The 12,914-nt window shown below is 45.6% G+C and overlaps 1 protein-coding gene across 1 annotated transcript in view; it reads right to left on the bottom strand.

Moving 5' to 3' along the window:
- RAB11FIP5 (RAB11 family interacting protein 5) overlaps positions 1–12,914 on the bottom strand; it is a 308,395-nt gene that overhangs the window by 30,930 nt on the left and 264,551 nt on the right. The window contains exon 5 of the mRNA XM_086960102.1: positions 6,414–6,594. Within this exon, the coding sequence (XP_086816228.1) occupies positions 6,414–6,594 (181 nt within the window). The remainder of the gene's footprint in view (positions 1–6,413; positions 6,595–12,914) is intronic.

The following is a 12,914-nucleotide window of genomic DNA, read 5'->3' as shown; positions in this document are numbered from 1 at the left end:
GTACCTATTTCTAATAGGTTTGATGCTTTTGATAATATCGACTACTTAGATGAGATCGATTGACAAATCGTATCTCTATCCTCCTACTCTATTCCTGTTGAGCCCCCAACTAAGGTAGCTCCCCTTTATAGAGTATCAAGCACCTGTCCAGAGTGCATAAGTGTTTCCTCCCCGGAGGCCAGTGAAGCGCCTAGGGCAGCTCCTTCAGTACAACTCCAAGAAAACACATTGAACGTGAGTGGGCGCAGCCACTCAGGTTCCACCAACTTAACCCAACGCATAGTGCCCAGTGGAGTAAAAAACCCTCTAACCATTAGTAATGTATCGCAAGAACACTTAATAATGGATCATGGGGTTCAAGCAATCTCTCCTCCCGCAGATCAGGCCCAGATAGCAGGCTCGGGCCTCACTGAACAACGATCCACACATCTTTTATCTTGGAACATAGCCGGCCTAGCCGTTAAGGTTAATGATCCAGTGTGGTTAGCCTATGTAAAAAATTATACCATTCTATGTTTTCAAGAAACCTGGCTAACAGATGAAAATGCACACATTGAGGGCTTTCAAAGTTTCTTCCTACCAGCAACCCCATCAAATAGCGGAAGATCCAAAGGGGGCCTGGCAACTTACATAAGCCTTGCACTCAGCTGCCAGGTCATAAACAGAGCATCGGACAACAAACAGATTCAAATCTTAGTGCTCAGGAATGGAAAAAAGGCACTGACACTTATTAATTTTTACAATGCCGTGTTATCAAATAAGGAGTGTAACATTCTCAAATTACAAAACCTTTTAGAAACAAAAGCGGATAGTCTACCTCGAAATATCATTATCGCTGGAGACTTTAACGCTTACCCCTGTGGCAACCCTGAAACGACACCTATTGGCCTCTTAGGCTGCAACAGGAGGTCTGGCTTTCATTTTGATCACTCGCCCCGAGGCACCTGTATCAATAACTTAATAGATGGAAGGAATCTAACCGTCGCAATGACCACACTGGAGGACTCACACCAGTTTAACGTCCCCACGTACAAAGGCCACGGTAAAGGCTCCTACATAGACCACATATTCCTCTCAAGAGATCTAGTTGATTTAGCCACTGACTTTGAAATTCTAACAAGCATCTTCAGCGACCATAACCCTTTGTCGATCAGGATTGGAGGTGACCTTTTTGATCACAGGAAGCCTCGACCTGATCACGGTGTCTTAAAACCCATCAATGGAAATCGTCGCCTGAAGTGGTCAAAGGTTAACAGCGATTCCTTGTATGATTCAATTACTACTAGCTGTGGTAATGACCTAGATCTTTGTGTTTCTCCATCTACTTTGCCCGAAGCGACTTTGATTGCCTTTGCTGCTGTGGTTGAGAAAATTGGCCAAATGTTGTCAGTACCAATAAAGGGACATCATGAACACCAACCAGGGTGGTTCGATCAAGCCTGCTCAAAGGCCGGACGAGACTTAAAAAAAGCACTTAAGGCAACCCCAAGAGACCCTGTCCTTATTAAGTCACTGCGATCTAATTACAAGACAGTCCTGGCAGCCCGGAAAAAAGAAGTAAAAGCCGGTGTTTGGGAGAAGCTATGTGATCCTGCAATTCTGGGTAATAGCTCCAAGTTCTGGAGCATTGTAAACAAACCTATGTTTGACGTCCCCTTAAACTCTACTGTCGGGACCAATATACCTGAGGAAGAGTGGACGTCACATTACAGCACAATTTTTAAAAGTGATAATTCGCAAGCAGACTTTGTTTTTAAATCTTCTGATGAAAATGTGTTGTGTTTCACAGTGGGGGAGGTAGAAAAGGGGATACAAGGATTAACCTGTAACAAAGCACCTGGCCCCGATGGTATACCACCCGACCTATTCAAATCAAACATTCCCTTATGGGCACCAGTCATCACCGCAGTTGTAAATGCAGGAACTTTGTCTGGTTGCCCAAAAGCCTGGGGGTCCTCCACCATTGTCCCTGTTTTTAAGAAGGGTGATCGTGGTAGTGTTACATGTTACAGACCCATATCCCTGATTAACTCAGTCACAAAGGTGGTGGGGGGTATTATCCTAAACAGATTAACAGCCTGGGCCAACGATAATAATATACTGTCTCCAATACAATATGGGTTCAGACCAGGCCACTCCACGATAACCCAATGTCTGAATCTATATTTAATAAACAGTAAATACACCCTAGCAAGAAAAGGGACGATCCATATGGCCTTTATGGATTTATCGTCCGCGTTTGACTGTGTAGACAGAGGCAGGCTATGGGAGGTGCTGTTAAAAATGGGGGTGGAACAAAACCTGGTCAACCTTCTTGTTGACCTCCACTCGGACACAAGAGCAAACGTCCGTTACACCCATGACTTGAAGGTAACCAGAGATTTTAGAATAACCCGAGGTGTCAGACAAGGGTGCATCCTTGCCCCTTTTCTTTTTAATCTTTATATTAATGAGCTGGAGGAGCACTTATTAAAAACTGGTACAGATTTTCCTTATATTGGCAAGAAGGGCATACCGGTCCTATTATATGCGGACGACGCCGTTTTAATATCCAGAACGGCGCTCGGTCTCCAGATCTTGCTAGATTCTTTTAATGACTTCATGAACTCCCGTGGCCTGAGCATTAATAACTCGAAATCCTTTACAATGATGACAGGTGTATCTCCCAAAATAATATATCCTCACTTTGTAAATGGAGATAAAATACCCACTACAAAGACCTTCTCGTACCTTGGTGTTCTTTTTGATCACAAATTAACTTGGGCACCAGCAATACAAAAGAAAAAGGGCGAGGTAGTTCGGGCCAACGCGGCAATACTGGACTTCACTAGAAAAATGGGCAATAGTCCGGTGGCTGCTGTCTTGAAGTTATATCAAGCTAAAAGCACCGCAATTGCATGTTATGGAAGTGAAATATGGGGATCAGAATCACTAGGTGCCCTTGAAGTTACTGAGAATAACTTCTTAAAACAGGTCCTAAGGTTACCCAGGGGGACGGCCAACTTCCCGGTACATGAGGAACTTGGCATCCCACATCTAAGTGATAAGCTGGCAGTGAATCCTTTGTTATGCTGGCTGAATAGCTGGCTAAACACAGCCATACCTCTTACCAGAAACATTCTTCAAGAGGCACTACAGTGGGATGGTAGACTTAAGATCCCATGGTTAAAATACGTAAGAATGTGGCTTTTTGAATTAGGCCGACCAGATCTATTTTTATCCCCCGAAACAATAACCAAAACTGATGTAACCTTTGTCAGGAACACTTTTATGCTGTCCAGGTGCATGACACGGGAGGAAAATGAATACAAGAAAAGCAGTGTGAGACAGTATGCCTTAACCAAAACCTGTTTATATATGGAACCCTACCTGTCCTGGCCCATGTCCGGTTATGACCGTTTTTATTAACCAGGTTCCGATTTAACATGTTCCATTTTTTATTAGCTGTACCAAGTGGAGGACAAGTGTTGCCAGCTTGCGGCTGCGACAATAAGTCTCCGCAAGATCTGGCACACTTTTTATTTTTCTGTCAGTTTTATACACTCCCCCGTAACCTGTTTTTAAAACCTTTACTTAAGCACCTGAATTTTGTACAATCCAGACCTGCACTGTGTCACCTTCAAATGCTAAATAGTGAATGTACCATGTTTGTATGTAGTTTCCTAAAACTCGCAGTTAAACATAGAAAAAGCATGGAAGGGTAACCAACTCTGCTGCTGATTGTACTCCCACTTCTAATGTATTTTATTCTTTTTAACCATATTATTGTGTATATGCTTGTGAATGTCTTGTTGTAATACTACTCTCCCTATTTTTTTATTACTGTATGGATTAACTTGTATGAAATGCTCTTTTATGATTGTTATATGCAAACAATCGAATAAAGATATTCTATTCTATTCACAGCAGCTCTAGCCTCAGCAGCAGACTAGAATGTTGTATTCCACACATTCTAAGAACTGATCTGAACTAGTCTTCTGAATTTACATTTCATTGCACATAATGGTTACCTTGGCATGCAGCACTACACAACCTCCACAGTGTTCCTTTCTCACCCCAAAAATCCAGACCCTAGCAAATACTGAAGGAATGACATTTCTCACTGGGAAATGATCACTTTTATACATTTCTATGGAGTCCAAGCAGAAGATCAGAAACATGTCATAATAGGTTAATCCTTATATAAGGATGAAAGGTTACTTCTAAAGAGAAGACTATATATTTGGGCATTATTCAGAACATTTCGCTGGAATTAAAACCGCAACTAAAAAGTGTTTGTGCGACCACAACTACTGCTCAGGTTTATGTTTTGCCATGAAATGAGTTTGGGTGTGATGGGAACGTATCTTGCTACTGCATTTTTCAGTACAAGGGGTGGGAGGTTCATTATATTTGCCAGACGAGGTGCAACAGCGTGCTAGTAGCCCTCTTATTCTAGGCTTACGCCATTTATTGAACAGTATGAAACGCTGAGGTAGCTGTGCTGGTCTTACAACCTGTAACATGAAGGTGGAGCCTTCCCATTTACTAGGCACTGTGAGGTGGTCTAGGAGTAGCATCCGGCGGCGGACCGGCGCCCACGAGCAGACTGAAAAATGTTTTTAGAAGTCAGTTCTGAGACCAGAGGAGGCAGTAGAAGCCACCTATGATTATCAGCTTGTGTCAGTGTGACCAATTTGCCTCCAGGGTTCTTCTCTTGGTGTGATCATTCATTTATCAAGGTCAGTTTTTTTTTACTTCTTGTATAGTGCTCATATGCACATGACTGCTTCATGGCGCTTGAGGGTCCGATCGAGCGAAGATCCAGAGGATGTCTAAAGGAGGATTATTTAGAAGAAAGTATTACAAAGCTTAGAGAACCTGCCAAGATCAACAGCAGGCATGGGCGATATTTTTGCTACGCCTGCAAATTTCACACATTTTGCAAAAGGTTTCATGCTGTAGACTGGCTCTCCCTAATGTTATGCAGGAGACATGTTTTCCTCAAACTAGTCACTTGGTGGTGGTGAGTATGACTTGGTCACAAGGTGTGACCTCGCCTTCCATTTTCAAACAAGCTTCCACAAAGTGAATTTCTTTAAATTGTGTACTTTTTGTCAAAAAGTGGGCAAAAGTTCAAAATATAAAACATGTTTTTGTCCACTCCTAATTAGTAGTAAGCCTGACAGAAGCAGGACTAGAGTTTTCGAAGGATGGACACAGGATAAAAACTGCTGACCCCCAAACTCCTGCATCAGAAATGAGAAATCTGCAATAGTGCCATCCCTGAGGCAGGCAGAGCGCTGCAAGGGGCATGGTGCCCACAGCAGTCGCTCAAAATCTGAACCGTACAAATGTGTGTAGATATTGAGAATTTTACACAACACTTTTGGCCAAATGGGAAGCCGAAGAGATTTTTTTAACAGGCGTTTGTCATAAGTAACTTGGGAAGCCTGAAATCAATAGCACAGTCTGAGACAGTAATGACACATCAGGAGCCCTGCACTATATAGAGGTGACCAGCTCAGATACTCAAAGAGCATGCATCGTGAGTGCCTTCTGCCCCTAAATCACATGGGCATCCTGGGAGAAAGGCGGAGGGACCTCTATCTTTTCTGTCAATACCTGGGATGGAGACACCTCTCTACTGGACTAGCCAAAGCTCAGCACATGTTCCAGAGACTCTGCAACATGCAGAGTAGAGGAGGCATGGACCTGAATAGAGCATCAACAAGCATGTCTCAGGATGCAGCTCTGGTTAGATCAACTGGTGCATGAACCTTTGGCAGTGGGTCTAGGAACGGGTGACGCACACTCCAAGTGGGTGAGCAAACTATATATATATATACCCACTGTGCAGCCATGTCCTTCTGCAACACTCCTATGTACACAGTCTGCCCAGGCTTCACTGGATGATTCCCTCTATGGCACTCTCACTCTATCACACCCAGGACGAGGCACACCCTCCTCCTAAGGCCAACACTAGGGTCTGCAGGACAGCAGTCACAGACATAAGATTCTTTATGGCCATTTCTCTGTGCTCCTAAATGACCTACCTTTATCTGCCTCTTTCGCTCCAACTTTCGCTCTCCACTGGTTGTCTCTCAACCCCACCTCTCGCCACAGGCTACCCCTGACTCGCCTTAAATCTGCCACTTTTTAGACTGCCCATTTCATCCTTTAACTTTCCCTGAAGCTCTGAGCTCAGACCAACATCACACTCACTGAATGTAGTTACATTTAGATCTCAGAAGGAGGCCTTTCCATTCCAACTAACCCAGCAGAAGCTCCACTACTGGTGACAAGACCCAGTTTGGAAAGAGTAACCGGGCAGCAGATGTGAACTAACATTCTTTTGCACCCAGCAGCCTCTCTTCACTATTTCCTCAGTTTCAAGCACACATCTGGAGAACTCTTGCACAGGTGGTTCTTACCTTTAAGCCATCCTGCGGATGGCTCTGCGTCACTGATGGCGCCACGGGCTGAACGCTGCTAGTCGTAGCCGTCCTCAGCTTCTCCAGGCCGCTGCTGAAGGCGGTCGTCAGGCTGGACTTCTGCTGCTTCTTCTCAGAGCTCTCCGACACCACTGCACTGATTGGCTTCACAGGGTGAGGGCTGTGGGGGGAGAGCAAGACGGTCAACTGAAATCTCTTGCACTAAAAACAATATTAATTCACTGTATAGTGTCCAAAATGGTGCTTGGATGAGACTCTAGTAAGGAGTGGACAGGTGAGAAGATGACCACAGAGGGGACAAAAAGCAGACAGAGTGATAACAATAGTTGGATAAGAAACTAAAATGAGCTACGGCAGGCGAGGAACAAAAGACAAAAGGGACAACATCCAGGGTCCTCTTCCATTCAGACTATACTCATGAAAAGACAATCACACTCGTACTTGGTGATCTGGAGAGTGTAATAAAAGAGGAGTCCACTTTCGCTCTGTGGGTTGGGTGCAGGCGTGTATCGCCCTCTGACCAAGGGCGTGGCACGATATAAGGATAGCTGTGTTTTCCTGAAAGGGATAAATGTCCCCCACTATGCTCTCAACTGGTTTATTTTATTGTGTACATCCAAACACTCCATTTGTATGTATACGATAAAATAAACCAGTGGCGTGCACAGCGGGATGTGTTTCCCTTCCAGGAAATGCAGCCATCTTCTTCTCATCACAAACATGAGCTACTTTGTTACTGAGACCTGGCTTGGAAATGATGGGGACCCCATTATCCATAGAGTTTGCTCTCCTGGCTATCGAAACATCCTCTAAAACAGACTGGACAAAGGTGCCCGGGGTGGAGGTTGCAAGCAGCCACATGTTGATGCTTGGTGTCCACTTTCTGGTAGCTTGTGACCCTAGAACACAAGTACATTTTTATCAATTTGCCCGACTCAAATCCTCAACCATCCAACCCCAAACTTGTGATCCTTCCTGTGAGTTTTTCCAGCAATCCAACACCACTCACAGATCATCATCTGCTTTGAACTCATTGACTGCGCTACAGCGAAATCTATTCCCCACTCTTGAATGCCTGCCGCCCCCATCAACACCTATGTGGACATATGTGCCAGATACATACATGCCAGGTCACCTCGTGTCATTTTGTGCTATGATCGAACCGTACGCACTCCGTCAAGCTTGACTGCCAAGCAATACCTCTCTTCATCCTATACCTTTGAGGGAGACTTCATGTGTCAGCACCACCAGTAGCGTGACCTGCGGCTGAAGCGAGTAGACCCATCATAGATCTTTGCATCAGTGAGAAACAGTCTCTTTAATTGTTGAATTTCATCTCCTGCCGTCAGGAACCTAATACCACTCAAACAGCAACAAATTCACCACTACCATGACTCCTGAAGGCCTACCAAACTCTAAAGCCATACTGAAGAGTCACGCTCTGGAACCCAAGTCTAGGTCCAGGTCTTACAACGCCTGTTCAAGTCAGAGGTGTACCCTCGGTCTCAAGGGGTACCACGGGGCTCGGCCCTGAGCCCAACTCTATTTAATGTTTATTTGCGCCCTCTGGCAGATATTGTGCTGAAACACGGGGTGAAACTGGTGTCATATGTGGATGAGACTCAGTTGATTGTCACACTGGAGCAGAGGGAGGTAGAGGCCGCACTTAATTTTAAGGCTTGCCTGAGTGATCTTGCAAACTGGATGAAGCTTAGCTGCTTGCAATTGAAGTCAGGAAAGACGGAGGTGATGGTAGTGGGCAAACAACCCTCCATGTGGCCACGCTTGTGGTGGCCGGAGGAATTGGGGTCAACACTGACTCCCAAAGTAAAGGTTAAAAATCTGAGTCTGGTTTGACAACTCCTTATCATTTGCCGAGCAGATATCAGCTGAGGCTGGAACATTTTAAAAATGCTGTGCAAAATTTTGGATATGCTACCAGTAGATGGCAAAAGGAACCTTGTGCAGACCCTTGTCACGTCCCTTCTGGACTACTGTAACGTCCTCTATTTAGGAGTTACTAAACGTCATCTGAACATTTTACAGAAGATCCAAAACGCAGCTGCACGGGTGATACTGAATATCCCTAGGCGGGCGTCAGTGGGGGCAGGGCAGCTCTGAGGGGCCTACACTGGCTCCTGGTACAAGCTAGAATTACTTTTAAGGCCCCGTGTTTTTGCCACAGGATCCTCAATGACAAAAGGGCCAAGATACTTATGTCCGCTATTCACTGCTTATAGACCTACCCGGAATTTGAGATCTAGGAGCACTGCTAAGCTGGTAGTGCCGAAGGTTCGCAAGGTCCGGTCAGGAGGTAGTTGCTTTGGTTTTCTCGCGGCGAAGGCCTGGAATAACCTACCCATGGAATTGAGGATCTGTCAAGGTGAAACGATGTTTCGTAAAAAACTCAAAAGCGTTTTTTTCCAAGCTCCCGCCTTCTAGGGACAAGGACTGTAATCAACACATCAGATCTAGCAATTAACAGAGGCGTCTTAAGAGCAAATCTTCAGAGGTGGACTGTTCCATAGCAGGAGACCGAAATTGAGAAGCCTCTTTCCACCAAAGCTCACATATTTCAATCTAGGCACTAGCAGTTGACATTTAAAGCCCAATCGAAGAGGATATTTACAAGCATATCTCACCAGTCTATCCCTAAGAAGTTAGGGCCAATGTAATAGGTTTTGTGCGCAGTCAATGGCCTCAAACTTAGTTAATAACTAAATAAATTTAGCACTGTAGTGAACTGTTTTAAGGTTCAAGACTATGCAGCAAGACCCAAGTACCAGGCATTAGTGCTCATACTCTCCTCAGAGACACCGACTCCACCAGATCAAGATTCCAGAATGCCTTGACCTTAGTCGGTGACTGGAAACTGCCTCCAGCTCAAAAACTGACAAAACAGAAGTTCTCCTCTTCGGAAGACCCCCTCACTGTGGGATGACTCCTGGTGGTCCTCTGCCCATCCCCACCACCCACGCCGCAACCTCAGAATCAGACAGTGAATGTTCCATGAGACGCAAGGTCAACTCTACTGCCTCCACCTGCTTCAACACCCTTAGAATGATCCAGAAAGTCTTCAGATGGATCCCCACAGACACCAGGAGAATCGTCACCCACACCCTCATCACCAGTCGACTAGTCTATGGGAACGCCCTCTATAACGGACCAACCACCCACCCCATCACCTCCAAACCATCCAGAACGCCGCAGCAGGAATCATTGTGAACCTGCCCACAACCAGCCCATCTCACCCCCCACCTCTGTAGCCTGCACTGCTTCCCCATCACGAAGAGATGCCACTTCAAACTTCTCACACACGCATACAGAGCGCTCCACAATGCTGGACCAGAATACCCCAACAACTGCCTGACCTTCCACCAGAAACCTGCGGTCTGCCGCCATTGCCACCATCCTACACATTCAGCACACCCGAGCTGGAGGTCGCGCCTTCATCCACCTTGCAAACAAAGCCTTGAACGAACTCCCCATCCAACTCCGAACATCAACATCCTTCGCCGAGTTCAGGAGCAGACTCAAGACCTGGGTCTCCGAACGGACTATCCTCACGCTAGCTGATTAGCGTGCTCTACAAAACTGATTGACAGCATGGTCGAATCAATGAGCCAGGATCCCCCATGGGTGGCAGAGCGCTCTACAAATACACAAAACAATCTGGAAACAATGTCGGCATAGACTAATAATGCTTTCAAATGAGAAGATAAAACACTAGCATTTCCGAAGGAGTAGCAGCTGGTAATCACAGGAAGCAACTATGGAGTTTCTTTGGCCAAACTTTATCGAGCAGGAATCAGTAAAATCTTTACTTTCCTGGACTTCCCTCACTATGGTCAGGCGACCATCATCATTATGCATAGGTCAACTCCCTCTTCTTGGGGTGGTGCAGAATACACACTTCACCAGCTTTAACATGGACAAAAATACTGTTCAAGACTAAGCTAATCCTAGCACAAATTACATTACTTGGGTCTTGGGCGCCTGCTCTGTCTGCAAGTTTCCTTATAAGTGCTCAGAGTTGCCAATATCCTCCACCAAAGATATAGCATTCCTATTGAGAAACCTACGTACTTTCTCATTTAACTGAGTCGTTGTCTTAAGATTCACCGAACAACCAAACTACCAGTGCAGAGCCACTCGCAAGTTGGTGACAATCTTTTCTGTCCAGAGAAGAAACGTTTGCAACCTTCCTGACTTGCCTGACCATTGGCAAAAAACTGAAGACCAGGCTGTTCACCTACACCTGAGGCACGTGATGCTTCATTCTGCCGGCAATGGCCATTCCTTTACATAACCATAGTATAATATGTAACCCCTACCGCAGCCTCTCAGCGGATCAGACTAAGGACTGGAGCTGGTCAATTCAAAGGATTCTAGTCCCCTATACACTGACTCCAAGGTAAGGACATTCTGAGAAAGTAAGTCTCCTGTTGAAGACCGGTACAAAATTGGCTGAGCTATTGCTCACTGGATGAGAACTGGAGAACGATCACATTCTCATGCACATCCGATACACCCACAAACAGATCACCCCTCAATCATGCTGATACGCATCACCACCGCTCCCTTACCGTTGTGCGATGAGGATCTTAAGCATGATTTATCTGTCCTCCACAACACAATACTTATGTTATGCTTCTGCACACCTTCAGTAACACAAATTGAGCAGCTTTCCAAGACTTTTCAGACAACACTTTGTTTAAAGGTAAGCTGCTACAACCAACACCTATTTAGTTCACACATGCATGGTATGGTATTCTGAAACCAGAACACAAGACACCTAGGACCGGTATTTTTGCCCTAGTTAGAGCTCTTCAGCCAGGGCAAAACCAGTCCTGGATTGCTTGTGTTCCAGATCACGGAGGACCTGGCTTGGCAGCTCGGGCTGGACTGTTCCCACTGGAGCAGGGTCAAGACTGATTTAGATATAGCTGGGTCTGAACTGAGGTGGCATGGTGTGTAAAGTAACGATGGATCGGGATGCGGCCAAGAGATTACCAGTGGCTGAGATTAATTCAAGCATCCCTTCTATCACTGTTTTGTATACTTAGTATGTCACTCTAGGTGGGATGGGGATGCCCAGACGTGCGTCCTGTGCATACTGTCACTGAGAGCCAGCTGTAACCGGCGGATGAGCCCACAACTAGGGCAAAACTGGTCCTGGGTTTATTGTGTTCTGGTTCGGGGAGGGCCTAGTTTGGCAGGTGGGACTGGACTGTTCCTAATGGAGCAGGGTCCAGACACATTTACATATGGCTGCGTTCCTGCGTTCCAAACTGAGGTGGCATGGTGTGTAAAGTAACAATGGATTGGGATTCGTACGAAGTGATTACCAGTAGCTGAGATTAATTCAAGCATTCCTTCCATCACTGTTTTGTGTGCACCTTGGGTGAGATACTCACAATGCACAAGGAACCAGAATGATATGCAAGTTGTAGACAAGCCTGTTGCTGATACAGAGGCTTGAAAACTGGATCACAAGCTAACAAAATCAGAAAAGGATCTTCAAGAACACCATCTCCTCCATCCTATAAAAAATCACCAAGAAGAACACCTGCCCAGTGCTGGAAGGATTGCCTGGATCAGGATTCTCGAGGGGTACAGTCTTCCACAGATCGTGACAATTAGAGAATCATACTTCAATATATCCTGGCTTCAGAGGGGAATGGCTAGGTCTTCTCTACAGATACTAAAATTTTGCTGAGCTCTAGAACCTCTAAACGAGACCAGAGGACCCAATAATGCATCAAAAATGGCCTCTGCCAACCTCTGGAATACCTAGGTTTCCAAGACCTGTGCTAGGCAACTTAGAAAGGAGACAGGATAAACATCTCATCAAGCAAGGTTAATGCATAGATCCAGGATGGGAAGTTTCTTCATGGCATACATTTCACTAGTGTGAAATCGGCTGCGTCGACAAAGAGGTTCTGTTAATGAGTATTTGGTATAGTGCACGACTCGTCCCCAAAAGGGCATCTCATCGCCGAGGTAGCAGAGAAGTTAGGAGTAGTCATTTAGAACAGCCAGGTTTTAAGCTGTTTTTTGAAGCCTATGAAGTTAGTACTAACCCCAATGGCTTATTCCAGTGGTGAGGGGCCAAGTATGTGAAAGTCCATCCACCGTACTTAGGTGTGCGGATGTGTCGAGGGTAAAGAAGGAGCTGATTGCTTGAGCGAAGGTTTTTGTCTGGACGGTAAGGTGCCAATGTGTCTTGTAGGTATTTGGGGCCCTTAACTGCCAGAGCCTTATGCGTCAGGCAGAGGAGTTTGAAAATTGCTCTGGTCTTTATCAGAAGCCAATGCAAGACTTTGAGCAAAGTGACAAGGGGTGCCGTATTTTGTACCACCTGCATCTTGGCATATAGAGATGCATTTAATGCTACCACGAGCGTGTTTTCATAGTCCAGGCGGCTGATTATCAGGGCCTGAACGAGGGTCTTGCGAGAGGCCTGTAGCAGCCCCTGAA

Source organism: Lissotriton vulgaris, chromosome 3_1 (assembly GCF_964263255.1).
Source record: "Lissotriton vulgaris chromosome 3_1, aLisVul1.2, whole genome shotgun sequence".
Lineage (NCBI taxonomy): Eukaryota > Metazoa > Chordata > Amphibia > Caudata > Salamandridae > Lissotriton > Lissotriton vulgaris.
This window is presented reverse-complemented; position numbering and strand designations above follow the sequence as displayed.